General features: G+C 40.4%; 1 protein-coding gene across 1 annotated transcript in view; it reads left to right on the top strand.

Annotated features, from left to right (window-relative positions):
• The window catches only part of EXT1 (exostosin glycosyltransferase 1), a 349,537-nt gene that overhangs the window by 293,320 nt on the left and 37,481 nt on the right, over positions 1 to 18,736 (top strand). The window contains exons 2-3 of the mRNA XM_020975531.2: positions 7,012 to 7,105; positions 10,679 to 10,786. Of these exons, the coding sequence (XP_020831190.1) occupies positions 7,012 to 7,105; positions 10,679 to 10,786 (202 nt within the window). The remainder of the gene's footprint in view (positions 1 to 7,011; positions 7,106 to 10,678; positions 10,787 to 18,736) is intronic.

Below are 18,736 nucleotides of genomic sequence, written 5' to 3'. Positions count from 1 at the left end.
TTGTCCAGGGTCACATAGTGAGTCTGTTTGAAATGGGAGAACCCAGCTTTTCCTGCCTCTCAGACAAGCTCTATCTGCAACAACCAGTTTTCCTGACATAAACTGTGAGCAAATTAGAGTTGATTAAAAATAGGGTTCTATTGTCTTTATAAACTTTGGTGGCTAGAGGGGAGGATTAGAACACAATGGGGAGAAATAGGGAAGTCATTGAACTGCAAATCTTTATGAGTTTCCAAACCAATCTTGGGCTCTATAGAGAAAGTGAAATGAAAGAAGGACCCACTCTCCCACCCTAAAACAAAAACACCTCTCCTCTGGTGGGCAGGCTAAGTCTAAACCTCCTAGTGTTCCTGGAGATGGATTAAACAAATGACCCCATAAATTTAATTGTAATTTTCCTTCAAACCTGCAAAAAAATATCAAGGATGTCACATTATTAATTGAAAGGTGAGGTTTGTATAACTGGATTACTATACGAATTACTGTGGGAGGCAGCAGCATGATAGCACTCGAATTTGTCTAAATGACCTTGGACCTCAGTTTCTTCATGTGCCAAATGAGAGCAGTAGAAATGATCTCTAAGGACCTTTTCATCTCTGAAATGCCACTATTCTAAAATGTTCTTGTTTAGAAAAAGTCGGCCTTGTCTCCTTGTCATCTTTTTTTTCTTTTTCTACCCTTCTCCTGTTCCCAATCCATGCACACAGACAGGCAACAGAACATGCCACAAAGGATTAGTGGTCGCCCTGAGGAGCTTTTGAGTTTGTGACTGTTTGAAGAAGGAATACATTGGGGCAAGTTTCTTCCATGGCACGGTTCCAAGGCTTTTCCTATCTCTAAGAAACAACTTCCGCTTCAGCACAGACTGTGGTATCCCCATCCTCTTGTAGAACTGGGTGTACTTTGGCACAGGCTTCTAAATCTTGTTGCATGCCTGTGGCAGTGGACAGCAGGCCAGTGGCTGCAGGGAGGGGCCAAGGAAAGGTTAATGGTAAGACAATGACCTCAAGACTTCTTATCCTAGGGGAACGGGGCTGACCCTTGTGTGTCTTACTTTCCACATTCTCTTGTTTAAATATATACATATATGTTTATATATGTATATTGATATTGATATTTTAAAAAATTTACATATCTTAGACCCAGCCCACCCTCCAGTCCCCAAAGATTTGCTGCATACCTGCTATCCTCTTTTGGACCTAGTCACATAGCTCATCTTGCCTAATTATAATATGTTGTTGCTGGGTAGTTGTTTATCTTTTGACCCCAGATGTCTAAACTCATGTTTAATATTTCAAGTGGTGCTTAATTGCTAATGAGAGGGCTTGGGGCTGAAATGTGTTCTAAGTTTGTCTATTTTCTAACAGTCTGTTACAGTGTGAGACTTGGAGTGAGGAAGGTTGGAATTCAAATCCAGCCTCATACAAGTTGTGTGACCTAAAGCAACCTACTTTCTCTTTCTTAGCCTCAGTTTCCTCATCTGTAAAATGGGGATAACAAAAGCACCTGCCTCAAAGGGTTGTGGTGAGGATTGAATGAGATGACATATATAAAGAGCTTTGCAATCCTGAAGGCATCATATAAATACTTGCTTTGTTGATGTTGAAGGTAAAGGTTGAATGTTCTCGAGAGTTTTCAGACTTCATCCTGAGGTATAGGATGTTTTCTGGGGTCCTTTTGACTTTCTTTTCAGAATCTACATAAAGAAATGAATTTTAAAGAAGCATAAAAGTAGAGCATCAGACCTGGGGAGCATAGGAGTCCATAGAAAGTGAAAGATAAATACTTGATTTGATTTAGAAAAGACTGCCTATATTCAGGGTACAGAACATGCTAGGAAGCATTGGACTGAGAAGGATTACAAAGAAATGAATTTCTAATCCTAGAGCATTACCTGGAGCCTAGGCAGCGCTGACAGCAAGCAAAGCCAAAGGAAGGAGTCACACCACCTCCCAATGGTAAGGACCTTTGGGCTGTGGAGCAAATGGCATCCAGAGAAGCTGCCATAAAGCAGCTTTAGTGACCATGGGAAGGATGGAAAGGAAAGGGAGACATGGGAAAGAGAGTCCAAGCTCACTTAGAGGCCCACAGGACCTGCCTAGGACTGGGCAGCTTCCAAGGAAATTTTCTATCCAGGTACCACCTACAGCTCAGCGTGTGGATTGTGGGATGATACTTGTTGTCAGCAACTTATTTTATATTTTGATCCCTTTGGCAGCCTAGTAAAGCCTATGGACACTTTCTCGAAAAATTTGATTGCATAAAATAAAATACATTGGATTGCTAAGGAATTGTTGAGATATGGTTATCAAAATGTTTATTAAAAGAGAAATTCATGGACCCCAAGTTAAAAAGCCTCTGCTCTAGATAAATGACTTGGGGTCAGTGCTATAGAAAACAAACAGCTGTTAGAGCCACTTGGGCACAAGGTGATCTCAAGCTCGAGAAACAAGTTTATAGATCTGCTGGGGGCAAAAGATGCCACTTCTGAGGCATAGAGACACTACATGAAGCTGAGGTGGTGGGGACTCAGACCCAGGTGTTCTGGCTCTTCCACTTCATACCATGCTGCATCTGCTTTCTAAAATATGCTAACACCACCAGGCATTTACTCTTTCATAATAAGAAAGCAAACTTGCTTCCAATAAGAAATTCCTTCACTGTCAGGAATCTCAGTGTCTGCTGTCATTTTTCTTTTGAGGGCTGTCTCTGCTTTTTCCCCTTGGGTCTGCCCTTGTGAATATTTATTTTTCCACTTCATTCTGCTGGGATTTTTCCCTTCAGCCAGAACAATATTGAAGTTGCTGCAGGCATCATAGCACTTACATTTCTAGGGAGGATTAATTATGTATTATTATAGAGACCCATTTTAAGGAGGGACTCACTAGTATGTCATATACATACAACTTTTCAGGAGAGAATTGTGTATGAAGTGGGACCTATTTCTGGGTTATGTTCATGGCTGTACAGCTTAATTACATTAGCCTTTGCAGTCATTTATTAAAACTCTTCTGTCCTCTGTGTCACCACCTGTACAGTGGAGATCTTAATACCCACCGGAAATGGGTAATAAAAATCCTTCATTAATTAAAGCTTCAGGTTCTTGGAGATTACCTCCCTCCCTCATCTATTTACCTCCCTGCTAAGACTATCATGTTCATTAGTTAATTATATATACTTTTAAGTGGCTTGTGATTTCTAAAGTGATGGTGTCAGATCAGGGGTCAGCCACCTTTTTTGAAGTAGCTTGCCAAATTTCCTTTATTCATGAGGGTAGGGTGGGGATCTGGGACTTGCTGAAAGTCTGCCCAACTAACAAGGGCCATAGGGAGGTGGGGGAGGAGGAGGAGGACAGCCCTACCTTTCCTACTAGGTCAGTCGGTCAGTCAGTCACTCAGTCACTCAGTACCTTTTATTAGGTACTTACTGTATATATCCCACTGTGCTAAACCTTAGACATACAAAATTCAAATAATAAATAAATAAAATAAAAGTGTGTTCTCCAGTCCTAAAGTAGTACCCATTCTAATGGCAGGGACAATATGCAAAGAACTCTGATAATGGTACCTAGAGTTGTGATGAAGATCAGATGAGATAACACACAAAGGGTTTTGCAAATTTCTATAAATGTTAGCTATTATTATGTAAGTATAAGATATGTACAGTGTAAAGGGTATGAGATATGTACCGTGTAATCTCTGAAGGAAAGCACTAGCAGTAGGGGTAGAGGTACTTACCAGCTGTGTGACCCTGGGCAAGTCACTTAACCCTGTTTGCCTCAGTTTCCTCATCTGTAAAATGAGCTGGAGAAGGAAATGGCAAACCACTCCAGTATCTTTGCCAAGGAAACCCCAAATGGGGTCATGAGGAGTTGGACATGACTGAATAGCAACATACTGAAGGAGGTAAAGAGGAGGAAGGAAAATGGTTTACTTGACTTCATGATCTGGGCAAGGACTTGTCTCCACAAACCATATATGTTCCCTTAAAAATCATACTGGAGGTGTCCAGTAGGAAAGGGTGCTGGATTTGAATTCAGGAAGACCTAGGTTCAAATCTGGGCAATTATTGGCACTATGACCCTAAGCAAATCTTTTAAATTCTCTGAATCTCAGGTAGCTCTCTTCTACACATTATAGTCCCAACAAAATCTTAGATCTTTGAATTATTGAACATTTTGATTGGCAACCCTTCCAATAGATCCTTGGATATGCAAAAGCAACAGAACTGTGGGTAGTTGATGGGAAATAAATGAAGAGACATTACTTGTTTGCTGAGACAGCAATGGAAACAAAAATTGCTAGTGTAAGTTTTAATTCACTCCAAATCACCAGTAAAAAATCAAGAGAACAACGTGATTGAGTGGGATGACTGCTGCATTTGGAGAGGAATTCACAGTGGTTGAGCTCAGTTCCCACCGTGGACACTTATTACTTGTGTGACCATGGGCAAGTCACTTTACTTCTCTGGGCCTCAGTTTCCCCCTCAAGTGAGGGAGTGGAATGGGATGGTCTCTGAGATCACTTTCGTTTCCAGATCTATGTTGCAGTGTTCCTAGTGTAACCTTTAAATAATGATCCCTTTTTGAATTCTCTGTAAGTCGTTTTCTCCTTCCTATTCCCCCCTTCTTACCCCCCACCCCCAATATTTCCTAAATTCTGAAACTGGCAATTTTGGGACTTGTCGCAGTTGAGAACATTAATGGAGTTTTACATTTTGAGTTGGCTAATGATGGGGATATAGGACCTTCTATGCTGGTCCCTCAGGGGTTTCTATTTTAAGCACTTATTAAACCTTGCTGTCATGCAATGTACTCTGAAGAATCTTCGACCTTTCTTTATATTAAAAAAAATAACACACACTCAGTTTAAAACTTTTCCCCCCTTTCTCCACAGTTTGTAAAGGTATCCCAGAAAGATCAGGAGTTGAACTTGAAGCTGATTGTCAATTACTATACCGATGTTTAAGGATGGGAAAAAAACCCCCATTACCTCTGTAATTTAATATTTTTTATTTAGCTAAATTTGATCCCTCTTAAAAATCTCATCCACTTTGAAGTCTATTTTGTAGTTTAATTAATGCAGCAAGGGTTTTTATTTTACTCTCTGTGGAGATAATCTTAATCCATTCCCAGTGACCTTTTCTTGTGCAAATTAGTTGTACACGCCTGTTTAAGCAAATGGGCCTTTGCAAGATGTCTCTTCCTAATGACGGGTTTATAATTGAAAATTGGCTTACTCCCATATGCCTAGTTTGCGTGAGAATATAAAAATAGATGTGGACTTTAAAAATATAAATGTATACATCAGTACTCCCCCCAAAAAAATAAGACAGGAGGAAAGAATATCCAGTGCCTTTGGGCTATGATTAAATTCGACTATTAAGAGTCAGAAAGTGTGGATGACATAAGTTACCATCAAAGTAGCACCTGTCTGTAGAACTGTGGAGGCTCTTAAAAGGGTGGGGGCTGTTCTTGTGATAGTCCCTTTTCAGGACCCAGGCCTTCTACCCTGTACAGGCTTGACTGAAACTCAGATTACCTCATAATGAATTGGAAACAGTTGAGGTGTTTACTCTGAATGGTTAGAAGGGATGGGCATAAATGAAAAGAGGATATTTAATCTTGACTAACTGTTAGTGGCTTGGAGAAGAAGGTGTCATTCAGGATGTGCTTTTCAAAGCAGATCATTTGCTGTTCTTGTTTGTTTGTTTGTTTTTTAGGCAATTGGGACTTGCCCAGGGTCACACAGCTAGTAAGTGTCAAGTGTTTGGTCTGAGGCTGGATTTGAACTCAGGTCCTCCTGACTTCGGGGCCGGTGCTCTATCCACTTCACCATCTTGCTGCCTCAATCCTTTGCTTTTTTATAGCCTCAAATGATTTCTTGCCCCGACTCTTTTTTACCTGTGTTTTTAGGCTCATCTCTTTCCCTTCCTTCTCCATCCTCCTCTCTCCCTAAATCTGAGCTTTTCTGCTACAGGAAGATTTGCTTTGTATTGCTGAATGTTCTTAGCTAAATGTAGAGACTTTGGCTCAGAGGAAGGAGCAAATGTTGTTTGTGCTCACTGTGAAGGTTTCTTCAGTTAGTTGTAACTGATTTTTTTTTTCCTTTTTGGAGAGGGGGGATGTAAAGGGTGGTGTGCGGGAGAACAAGGCCTGTCTTAGCTTTCACAGGTTTTTGTGGCTGACTGAAATGGCATTTTAAAAACCAACATTAAAAAAAAGGTAGTTTTTTAAATTTTATTTTATATGGAGAGAAAGAGGGGGGAATGTTTCATTTGCTGTCACAACAAAACTCAACTTCTAAGACGCAGACTCTGGTGCCCAATCTGTTGAAGTGGCGGCCACTGGACTTGTGTCAGATGATATTGTTTGCAAAGCATATTATAACTGTTTCATCCAACATGATCTTTAATGTTTGCTGGGCCTGTCACAACCAGCTCCCCTCCCAAGAAAGAGAACACTGAGATCAGAGCTCATGACTCTACTGATTTGGTCGCAATCGACTTGATTTGAGCGTGTAAATCAGTCAATCAAAAAGCATTTATTAAGCACTTATTATGTGGCAGGCTCTGGGGCGGCAAATATAAAGAATGAAATAATCCTCTGTTCCCGAGGAGCAGCTTACATTCCAATGGTTGGAGACAACAAGCATATAATAATAATAGCTAATAGCTAACATTTATTTAGTGCTTACTATGTGCCAGGCACTGTGCTCAGTGCTTTACAATCATCATCTCATTTCATCCTCACAACAACCTGGAAAGTAGGTGATGTTATTATCCCCATTCTATAGATAGGAAAGTGGGGCAAACGGAGGTTAAGTGATTTGCCCGGGGTCACACAGTTAGTAAGTGTCTGAAGTCAAATTTGAACTCAGGTCTTCCTGAGTCCAGGCCCAGAGCTCTATCCACCGGGTTGTGTAGCCTATATAGGTACATGTATTCCATCTGATGGCCATCATCCTCTCTTCCCTTAGGTTCATTATTTAATTACATATTTTCTCCCTCTAGGTATGATTATCGAGAAATGCTGCACAATGCCACTTTCTGTCTGGTTCCCCGTGGCCGCAGGCTTGGCTCCTTTAGATTTCTGGAGGCACTGCAGGTAAGAGGCACTCTACAGATTGTTATTATTATTAACGCTAATAATACTCATATCACCACCACTACCAAGAGCTCACATTTATCTCGCCCATTAAGGCTTGCAAAGCACTTTGATAATTGCTAATAATAATGGCTAGGATTCATATGGTACATGCAAAGGTTCACAGACTGCTTACAATGATTTGTGAGATGCTTTATAAATCATCACATTTGATCCTCACAACCCTATGAGGTAGATGCTATTTATTGTTATCCCCTATTTTATGGTTAAGGAAACTAAGTCTTAAGTGACTTGCCCAGACTCACACAGCTAGTAAATGTCTGAGGTAGGATTCAAATTCAGGTCTTCCCTGCTCCCAAGTCTAGGACTGTACCCAGGGCTTTACATAAATTATGTCATTTGATTTTCTTGACATTCTTATGAAGTTGGTGACATTATTATTCTAGTTTTACTGAGGATCTGAGGGTAAGGTGATTTGTCTGGGATCTCCCAAGTAGTAAGTGACTGTGATGGGATTTGAATCTTACCTTTCCTCACTACAAAGGAGTACCTAGTCTCCTCCCCTCCCCACCCCACCCTACTCCACCCCACCCCACCCCACCCCCATTGCTTTATAACTTCTTGTGTTTTGACTTCCCCATTAGAATGTTGGGGCAGCTAGGTAGCTCCATGGATAGAGAGTATCAAGCCTGAAGTCAAATCTGGCTTCAGACACTTAATAGCTGTGTGTCCCTGGGCAAGTCACTTAACCCTGTTTGCCTCAGTTTCCTCATGTGTAAAATGAGGTGGAGAAGAAAATAGCCACTCTGGTATCTTTGCCAAAGAAACTCTTAAAGGGGTCATAAAGAGTGAGACAGGAGCGAACAGCAACACAAATTAGATTGTCTTTGTGTTTGTATCCACAGTGCTCAGTGCCAGGTGCACAGTAGGCACTCAATAAATGTTTATTGGCCTGACTGACTATAAAGTCAGCACTCTATTCATCATGATACAGTGCCTCTGCAGTTAAGATAGACCTGGGAATTAAGCCTGGATCTGGTGTGTTTAATTTTATGCCTAAAGAGGGCATGGGGGATGAGGTGGGGAAGTGTGATTTTCCCTGGAGGCTTGCAACTTGTTTCTGTGTGCTGGTACATACCTTTGCAGTGAGAGCCCACTGCCTTTGGGAGAGGACCCTAGCATAAGTTCTAGAGCTCACTGTGTTGCTTTATTTCTCTTGAAGAGGGTTGTCCCAGTCATGATTGAGAGCAGGGGCCAGACCAGTTTGTTGCACTTGCCTGACAAGCATTAGAGCTGGATTCCTTGGTGGTGGAACTCTGACCTCTGCCAATATCTGAACCCTGCAAGTGGGAAAATAGTTTATTGTTTTCACTCCATAAAAGCAAAATTGTCTGTTATATTCCCCACTCAATATCCTCTGAATCCTAAGTGAAAGTGATACTGAGCAGGGTGGATTGGTTCCAGTTGCTCGGTCTAATGCTTTAGTGACTTAGCAGTAAATGGGCCCCAGGTTTGGTGAATCTCTAATGCCAGTGCCTTCATGGGGTGAAACTTTTACAGGGGAAGACTCTTCTTTCCTGCTGCCTTATTCCCTGAAGAGCTAAATAATCCTGGATGCATAGAGACAGTTGCCAGTGGACTCCATTAGAAAGTTGCCACCAGGTGCAGCTAGGTGGCGCAGTGGATAGAGCACCAGCGTTGAAGTCAGGAGTACCTGAGTTCAAATCCGACCTCACACCAAACACTTGACACTTACTAGCTGAACGACCCTGGGCAAGTCACTTAACCCCAATTGCCTTAAAAAAAAGTTGCCACCAGGCTTTGTTGGTCCTAAGGGCCATCCTGCTATTCCCCAATGCCCACACCTCTAGGTTCTTACATCCCTGTATCCTATGTTTCCTATAAATCTATACATACCCTTTTCTTCCCTTCTTCCTTGTACTTTCATAATTACATCTTCCTACCCCATCCAGCTGAAAACTGTTGTAGCTGTTTCTAAAAGCAGAAGAGCCCCCTTTCCTTTAAAATCTTTAAGATTCTCCTCACTATTCTTCAAAGCATACCAAACAGACATTCCTGTAGCTCTTTGATGTCTCTTATGCCTCACCAGTTCTGGCCTTTCTGTCTTAAATTCCTTAGAGCTGGGCTTTTGTTAATTGATTAAGATCTTTTCTGGAAGAAGCCCTTGGACACAGGAGACCTGTGTCCTACCCTAGGACTAACTTGAAGTAGTTATGTGGCTTCAAGAAAGTCCATCAAATAACTTGCAGTTGGCCATGGCCAAGTGTTTGAATCTCAGCTTCTTCATCTGCATAGTGGAAATAGTACTTCTAGCCACCTCTCCAGGTGAAGAAAGTTTGTTGTTGTTGTTCAGTCCTTTTAGTTGTGTCTGACTCTTCATGAACCTGTTTGGAGTTTTCTTGGCAAAGATACTGGAGTGGTTTTTCATTTCCTTCTCCAGCTTATTTTACAGATGAGGAAACTGAGGCAAACAAGCTTAAGTGACTTGCCCAGGGTCTTACAGCTAGTAAGTGTCTGAGGCCAGATTTGAACTCAGGAAGATGAGTCTTCCTGATTCCAGGCCTGGCGAGCTATTCATTAGGTCACCTAGCAGCCCCGTGAAGAAAACTTACAAAGCCATGTGAATGTGAGTTGTTATCCTTATGCAGGTGAGAAAGATTTGGATCACTTAGCACTAAAGAGATTCAGTTGACTTAGAAGGAAAAGTACCTACCTTCTACTAAATAAGAGCAGGGAAAGGAAAGACAGGGATGTATGTGAATAGAATGGAAAACAAAAACATACATATACACACTCACAAACATGAAGAAATTGGAAAGAAGACTATAATATGGTACAGAGCAAAAAAAAATTAGAATGAGACATTTTTTGAAGAAGAAAAAGCAAAAGGATTATTGCAATTATTTTGTTAAAATTTATATTTTTAATGAAACTTTAAGTAATTTTCAGTATAATGTAGTTGGGGTTTTATTTTCCATTCTGTTTATTTTATTGTTGGTAGTTCTTACAGTTGCTAAGTTTGTAATCAAGTCAAATTTATAATCAAGTTCTTGTTAGACAAAGAACGAGCTATTATGTATAGTGACACTCATGAGTGGGTCACTTTAACTGTAATCTGTAGAAATGGGCCAAAGTGTTTAATATTCAAGGCTAGTTTTATACTAAGACTCAGTGGGGCCACATTTTCATTGCTTTTAATGAAACTCTTCCATCCTGACCAGTTGTTTCAATGGCAGCAGAAATGATCAGGTTTGGGGAAGGGATAGAAATAGGATTTTAAAAGGCCTGTGCAAAACTTCCAAATTATTAACTGGCCAGTATAGGCACAACTCTGATATCATTTGGTAATGCTTAAGGGTTTCCTCTCAGACATAGAACTCCTTAGGGTATTAGTCTTTCAATTCTTTTGATCTTTCTTCATGGTCCTAAGAGTCTGGGATCCAAAGGACATAGGGAATAATAGTAATTTGATTGGTTTGATTTTTGCCTTAATTAAGTATGGAGCCTGTGGTACCTCCTCTCAGCCTAGTGATGGTTCCTTTTTTTGTGCAGGCTGCCTGCGTCCCGGTGATGCTGAGCAATGGATGGGAGTTACCGTTCTCCGAAGTGATTGATTGGAACCAAGCTGCCATCATTGGGGATGAGAGATTGTTATTACAGGTAAGAAAAGGGCTGTGGCCTTCAACACAGCAGTTGATTATTGCTGGCACCATCCAAAGTTACCAGGAAGATGAATCCAAAAGGTCAGCGCTATAAAAGAAATTTTATCATGAGAAAGTGGTCTGTGTCATGGTGAATATTAACTCATTTAACAAGGCACCTTTCACTTCCCAGTACTACATCTGCCCTGATCAGGGGAACAGCTTTTGAAATGGAAAACATGGCAAAGAACACCAGTTGGGGGTGGGGGGATGTTGGAGGGTGGGAGAAAAGGGCAATGTGGATAATGCCTCCACTTAAGACCTCTTATTTTATTTATTTGTTTGTTTATTTTTAATGACACCAGTGGGTTGCTCTGCTCCCTCTCCTCACTCTCCACCTCACATTCCTTTCCATCTGTTTCTGTTTTTGCTTAATACTGGCTTCCAGAAGGAAGAGAGACCTCTGTAAAAAATGAATGAAAGTGTCCAGAACATCAGGGAAGCCCACATCAGAGTATTAAGGAATCCACTTGCATTTTGTATTAAGAGTCTCACATCCTTTATGTCTTTGCCTAAAAGCTGCCATTAAAACGTTGCATGTTGGCCGTTGGGCATTTGCAGCATCCTAGTACCAACACTTCTTGAGTGAGTGTCACTATAATGGGTATTAAAGTTTAATCAGCTTCAGGATGAAAGGTGATCCAGGTATCAAACACCACTGTCACTATGCCAGGACTGACACAGATCCCAATCACTAGGCTCAGTATAGATTTTACCTCCTAACACACTCTTCCCCACCCCCCTTTTAATTTTTTTCTGACCTTTGTGGTGTGTTTTTTTTTTTCCCCCTCCAGTGCGGGCCAGTTTCTGTACAGCTGCTCCCATTTTGAATAGCTACTGTGCCGTTGTTAACAGTGGGTTGAGAGAACTGGCTCAGAGCCGGAATGTCTGCTCTGGGAAATGTTTTTGTTATGTTACAATTTTTCATTTCCTGTTTTAGAACAGCTCGAATGTTTTTATTTGCATATTGTCTTGTCATCATGTCGCCAGGAGAGCTTAAGGCAGCTTCCCTGAATCTATTTTGGTCGGTTCTGTTAGGTTTTGTTACCAAACATGACCTTTTTATTAAGACTTTATCTAGTGCCGTGACTTCCAAACCACCCTGTCAAATCGGTGTTAATTTATTGTTTCCCCTTACCTGTTTCTGCAGACAAGCAGATTAATAACTAATAGCCAGACACTATTAAAACTAGGAACTCTGTGTCTTTACAGACAGGCAAAATCATCTTTCTGAGCAATGGATTTCTCTTGGCAACATACTGTCAGAGACATGCAAGTATTATAAACACATACACGTTGCTTCTGACATTGAACTGCGTGCGGCAAGTTTGGGATAAGCACGTGGTTCAGACTAGAAGAGTAAATGCAGATGTTGAAAGGTGCCGATAAATTCCCCTTCATGGCCCCATCAGGCGTGTTTTCTGGGGAGTCAAGGGCAATAGGGTGATGGTGAGATCTTATTATTCAACTGGAATGATCTTTCAGGACTATAATATCCAACGTGGACTCTGTTTAGGGTTTCCTTATGTATCCATTCTTTGGTGATCCAGATAAATTTCTCAGAGCTGACATAAAAATTAATTTTCTTCCATTCGCCAAAGATCTCTCATTTGAAAGGTTTTCTCTGGCTGTCTTCTCTAAGGATATTTTACTTCCAAAGGACCCTTGAGGTCTAAGTTACAAAACTAGTTGCCTAAAGTTTTCTTGCCAACTTTTCTGCCTCACCTGTTGTCTCTGTGCTTTGACTGGTGCTGTGGCTGCAGGTGCGTACTTTGGTTAGCATCTGGTTTTGAATATTTGCCAGAAGTATTCATCTTCTTTTCTTCTTTTCAATGTGAAATGGCTTCATTTGCCTCCCCAAAGAGGAACCAAGAGCTGAAACAATATGCCTCTTTCCTGATCCCCCCTTTCCTCCCTGGCAGCAGCCACCTGCTGAAATTCAAAGCTGGATCTGTTGATAATGACATGAATAACTTTTTAGGATCAAACAACCGGAAGAGCATCATCATTCCTACTTTAGTCTGGGCCTATGTGGCTAGCTGCTTATTGCACAAAGAAATGTACCAAAAGAGATGGGAGCAAAAAACAGTTTAATCCCTGCCCCTTAACACCTGTCCCGCTCTCTCCACATAAGACCTTGAGAAGGAAAGGCCAGAAAGAAAAAAAATGTGAAAGATGTGGAATAGGGCCTAGGAAACTACAGAAATTCTAGGCAGCATGGTCTCTGAGCGCACATAAGGAAGCACACAAAAACATGCAGAAAGAAGACACACTGAGATCATATTTCTTCCTGGGACCAGCCAATACAAGCCCCATGTTCCAAAGAGTAAGTCATCATTGGTGAATTGATATGCAGGACACTGTGCTGGAAATTATCATATGTACTTGGATGTGCTAAGTTCTGTGGTATTGTGTAGGCTATGTGCATGTTGTTTGAATGAATAAGTACATGTGAAGTCTGAAAGGAAATGTTACTTATCTGTGACCATGGATGTCCTCCCAGTAGGATGTAAGCACCTTATAGGCACCAGAGACTGTTGGATTTTTGCCTTTTTTGTACTGCCATCTAAGAGGTTATGTTATACAAAGTAGGTGCTTACTGAATATTTGTTAGATTTGAATTTGTCATATATGAAAGGGAAGAAAGGGAAGTTGATCATTGAGGGCTTCCTTCGTTAAAAACTGGGCTTCTCATCCTGGGTTCTAAGAGCATTTCAATAAAACTGGTTTTCTTTGCAAACCAATGTGCTTTGTTTTATGAATTTAAAAACATTATTCTAAGGAGGATCCATTGCTTTCACCAGACTGCTGAAGGAATCTAGAACATGTTGTTGTTATTTAGTTCTTTCAGTCTTGTCTAATTCTTCGTGACCCCTTTTTGAGGTTTTCTTGGCAAAGATAGTGGAGTGGTTTGCCATTTCCTTTTCCAGCCCATTGTGCAGATGAGGAACTGAGGCAAATAGGGCTAAGTGACTTGCCCAGGGTCAGCCAGTTAGTAAGTGTCTGAGACCAGATTTGAACTCAGGAAGATGAGTCTTCCTGATTCCAGGCTAGGCACCACCTAGCACATAAACTATTATTTAGTGTTACCTTGGTCTAGAAGAGCATGGGCAGGACAGGTATAGAGATCTGGGTCTAAAAGGCTGAAGGAATCCAAGGAAAAGTTGAAGAGGAATGGGATATACATAGGACAAGCAGGTGGTCCAAGAAAAGCTTGACTAAAACTGGTGTATATGGAGGAACATTTATACTAAATAAAGAAACCAGCAAGGAATGTAAGTTTATTTAATTTGTAAATAGCTTGAAGATCTATAACCCTCACATTCTTTAGTGAACTTAGGACTGTTCTACTCGGCAAGGCTGGCCTGAATGATTGCTGTCCTAACGACTCTCTCCCTGGATGGGTGTGTAGCGGTTAGAGGGAGTTATAGTTATTCTCCAGTCTCATTTTCGAGTGGCTGTCAAGGGAGCACACTTGTCGTCATCTATCTGCAGGTGCTTGTGATCACCAAGGTCACCATGAGATTCCCAGTTCCATATCAGTATTATTCATCTTCTAGACCACTGAAGCAGCAGTTGCTCAAAATTTAATCCCATGTCTCTGAGGACATATGGATGTAGATATCAGTAGACAGCAAAGTTACCAGCTTACAAATGGGTGGGAGTTGGGGAGAGATATGTTTATAAGTGGGTGGTTTGGAATTTAGGGTGAATGGTTCTATAAAAAGTACTCTTTTATTTTTTTAAATTTGTGTTTATTTTATTTTTAATTTATGGAATAAAACAAATATAGTATAATAAAAAAAGATACTTGCACATGAAGCTGCAAATCAATCATGTGCAACTTGCTATTCCTTTTTAATATATAAAAATATAAAAATAAAAGATAGGGAAAAAATGAAAGTACACTAGCTTTCTTGAGACAAGTGGGCTTTTTCATGAGCCAACATGGCCAAATTTCCACTTTGACAATTTGTGTCCTCAGCTCCCACTCCTTTGCCACAACCACAGCGCTAGCCACCAAGTTAAACAGGCATCCTTCCACTTCACAGCCTTGGCCACGTTGGGGTAAAGGGCGCATGGCAGCTTGGTGAATTCTTCTCAGATCCCAGAGACTGAGGGAAGCTCTGCTCTCTCCCCAGCTTGATTGCTCTTCTGTATGAGATCACGGAATCCACAGCTGAGAGGTACTCTCAGGGGCCTAGTCCAATCCATGCCTTGAACAGGAATAACCTTGACACTATCCATCCTGACAAATGATTGTTCCAGACTCTCTGGCCATTTCCTCTTTACAAGGAAAGAGCAGCTTAATGACAAACAGGCTTGAAATCTCCCTCCACCCCACTCTTTCTCCCCCCCCATTTCTACTCTCTTCTTTCTCCCTCCCTTTTTCTCCTTTCCTTCCCTCCTCTTTTCCCTACTTCTCCCTTTTTTCTTCCTTCTATGGTTTCTTTTTGTCATGCCTTTAACAATCACCAACGCATAAACATTTTAGCATATGAAGAACAGAAAAGAGGATTGTATATGAAGCTCTGAACTTTTGCTATTATACAGTTTTTTTTAAAGAGGCTATGAAGAATTTAACAAGGTGGTAATAAAACCGTTCTATTTGTTTCCTCATTTGAACTTTCTTTCCCAACTCTGTGTACATTTTAATGTTGTACTGATACTCTTTTCACTTTTTTTTTTTAAACATCTCCATCAGATGACATAGTAGAAGTGCTAAGCCTGGAGTCAAGAAGACTCATCTTCGTGAGTTCAAATCTGGCCTCAGACACTTATTACCTGGGTGACCCTGGGCAAGTCACTTAACCCTGTTTGTCTCAATTTTCTCATCTGTAAAATGAGCTAGAAAAGGAAATGGCAAACCACTCCAGTATCTTTGCCAAGAAAATCCCAAATGGGGTCACAAAAAGTCGGATGAGACTAAAACAACTGAACAACAACATATCACGACTAAATCATTCTCCTAGCCTTAACAAATAATGTAGTCAAACAAAACATACATAGTGATACACTGGCCACGTACCTGACATTGGTTATGGCCGAAAATGTCTGTGTCTCATTGTGCATCCTTTGTCCATTCTCCCCTCTGCTAAGAGATGGGATGCATTTTTGAAGTCACAGTTGTTTATAGTGTTGATCAAAGTTCAATAGTCCTTCCCCATTTTATCAGATATATAAGATTAAGTAAAACTAACCCCAGCATTGGCCATTTCCAAAACCACATCTCATTCTCCACCTTGAGTAGATCACTTCTTTGTCAGAAGATTGTTTTTTGTCGGCAGTCCTTTGCAAACATGGTTGATCATTGCCTGGATCAGAAGTCTTTGAGTCTTCCACTATCTTAACTATGTTGGCAGCTTTCTCTAGATCCCTGGTGTAGACAGAAAGAGGTCATCCTATATAATAATACTTTCTCAGCACTTGGAGCAGTGCCCCTATTAAACTGGGTGCTGTGTAAGAATTAAGGGTAGACGCATCTCTCTGGTTCCTTTGCACCAAGGAAATAAGTTTGGTCCTGTATACCTAAATTAAGAAAATAATTAGAGGTGTAATGAGCAAGTATTGAGACTAATTGACTTATACTTGTATGTTTTGTTTAGACCAGCAGACTTATTCCAATAAGCACATGTCCTTACCCTATCTGTTTCCTGAAAAGTTAAGCAAAACTGCCTGAAAGAATGATACTGACTGATTGGTACATGCTATGAGGCTGACCTACTCTACATACTTCTCTCCATTTTACTGTTTTATCAAAATCTGCAGCTGTGGGAAGTTCTGTATTTGTTCCAGGAAGATACAGACTTCTTTCTCTTTCCCTTTTTTTCAAGTTTTTAAAATATCCTTTGTTTTTACATCACTGCATTTCCCAGTATATCCTTCCTTTCTCCTCCGCCTTGAAAAATGTTTATGACTTTTAAAAAGAGAGAGAGAGTGTGTGTGTGAGAGAGAGAGAACAATTCAACAAAATTAACCAAGACCTCCGTCAAATTCCACAGTATATGCAGTGTTCCATATCTGCAATACCCCACCTCTGAAAAGAGGGAAAGGAGGTGCATCGTCGTATCTTTTCCTCAGGTCCAAGCTTGGCAATCATAATTACATAGCTTTCAGGTGTTTTTGTTCATTCCACTTATACTGTTGTGTTCATTGACATGTTCTTCCACATTCTTATGGGAATCAGAAAAAGGAAACACAAGGAAGGAAGCAACATCGCCAAACATTTATGGGTACAAATCGTCACTTTGCAGTTTGTAATTTGTCTGCATCCGGAGAAAGAACTGATAAATAGAAATAGGTATAGAATGATTTGACATGCGTACACACACACACAACACACACACACACACCACACACACACACACACATGCATATATTTGTGTCTAATGACAGCCTTCTCTAGGACTGGAAGAAAAAAAGAGAAGAAGAGAAATTTACATGATAACTTTATTATGTATTTAGAAGGAATAGCAAGTTGAATGTATTAGATTTGCAGCTTCATGTGCAGTCATCTTTTTCTTTATTATGCTGTGTTATGGAGACGCTTGTTTTATTCCATAAATTAAAAATAAAAAAATAATTGTTTAAAAAAGAAACAAGTATCAATGAGGCTTGTATTCAACATATATTGCTTTTAAACTCTTCCAACCAATACCAGGTGTTTGGATCTTCTTACTTCATAGTTTCCCACCTGTATTAGTCAATGTTATCCAGATTCTTCCCTGCCTCAAGTTTCTATGCCTCAGTTCAGTTGTATTTTCTGGTAGAGTTCTTGCATTTGCCATTTTGTGAATTCTTTGAGGTCTTAAGGTCTCCATAGTGTGCTCATAGAAGAGTTTTTTGTCCTTCCTTTAGGTTCTTTTATCTCCTACTATAGATATAGAATCTGAAGACCTGAGGTCAAATTCCAGTTCCATATCTTACTTAGTTGTGTGACCTTGGTTGGACAAGGCAGCCTCTCTGAACTTCAGTATCCTCATCTGCAAAAAAGTGATATCTGCCCTACTTATCTCACAGGGCTGTTGAGGCTTACATGAGAGAGTGTGTGAAAGTGCTCTGTATAGAGTGTGAATATAAGGGTAAGGTATTATTATTATTATTATTATTATTATTATTATTATTATTATTCAAGAAAAATTTATTTTGTGAGTTTACACATAATAAAAGATTACCTGTAGGTGGACATAACAATTTCTGCCACAGAAATAACTAAGCAGATGGGTCCCAAGTTGCATAGGCTGTTTCATTTGAGCTTTTCAAAGGCCTTTTGCACTATGTAGTAGAGGTACTGGTCCCATTTTACAGGTAAGGAGATTGAGACTCAGGTTGGCTGATTAGCGTCAGGCCTAGATCCCAGTTCTCCTGATTTTTAGGCAGTAGCTCTTTTTATTTCAGCATGATTGGTGCAAACTCTTCCTGTTTCCTGGAAGCCTAGTGATAAAGCTTTTCCTAGGGTTATCCCCCCAACTCTACCCCTGAGAATTTACTTTTACACTCTAAGATATAATTATCCCAAGGAGATCTACATCATCTCTTAGATGGAGAGAATTTTTAGATTTCTATCTGGAGAAAATAAAGGACATCGGTTAGCAGTGCTGACAGCAATTTTTTTGGCCTTCTGAGTAATCCATTCTCCTAGGAGCCCTTCCATGTGACCAAACCCCTGGTCTGGTCCCCCCCCCCAAAAAAAAAACCCCAAAAGCTAGTATTCCGTCTTGAAGGTGTCCTTTGGATTTCAAACTTTAAAGGTAATTAATACAGATTTACAATAACTGTAGTCAGGAAGACTTAAGTTTGCAGTCCACTTACAACACTAACTTTTTCAACAATTGCAAGTTCCTTAACCTTATTAAGCCCCTACCCCTATAAGGCTGTAGCAAGATTCAAATGAAATCACATACACAGA

The sequence above is a fragment of the Phascolarctos cinereus genome, unplaced genomic scaffold, assembly GCF_003287225.1.
Source record: "Phascolarctos cinereus isolate Bilbo 61053 unplaced genomic scaffold, phaCin_HiC Scaffold_4;HRSCAF=312, whole genome shotgun sequence".
In the NCBI taxonomy this organism is placed as follows: domain Eukaryota; kingdom Metazoa; phylum Chordata; class Mammalia; order Diprotodontia; family Phascolarctidae; genus Phascolarctos; species Phascolarctos cinereus.
Note: the sequence above shows the minus strand (reverse complement) of the source record. Positions and strands in the feature narration are given on the sequence as shown.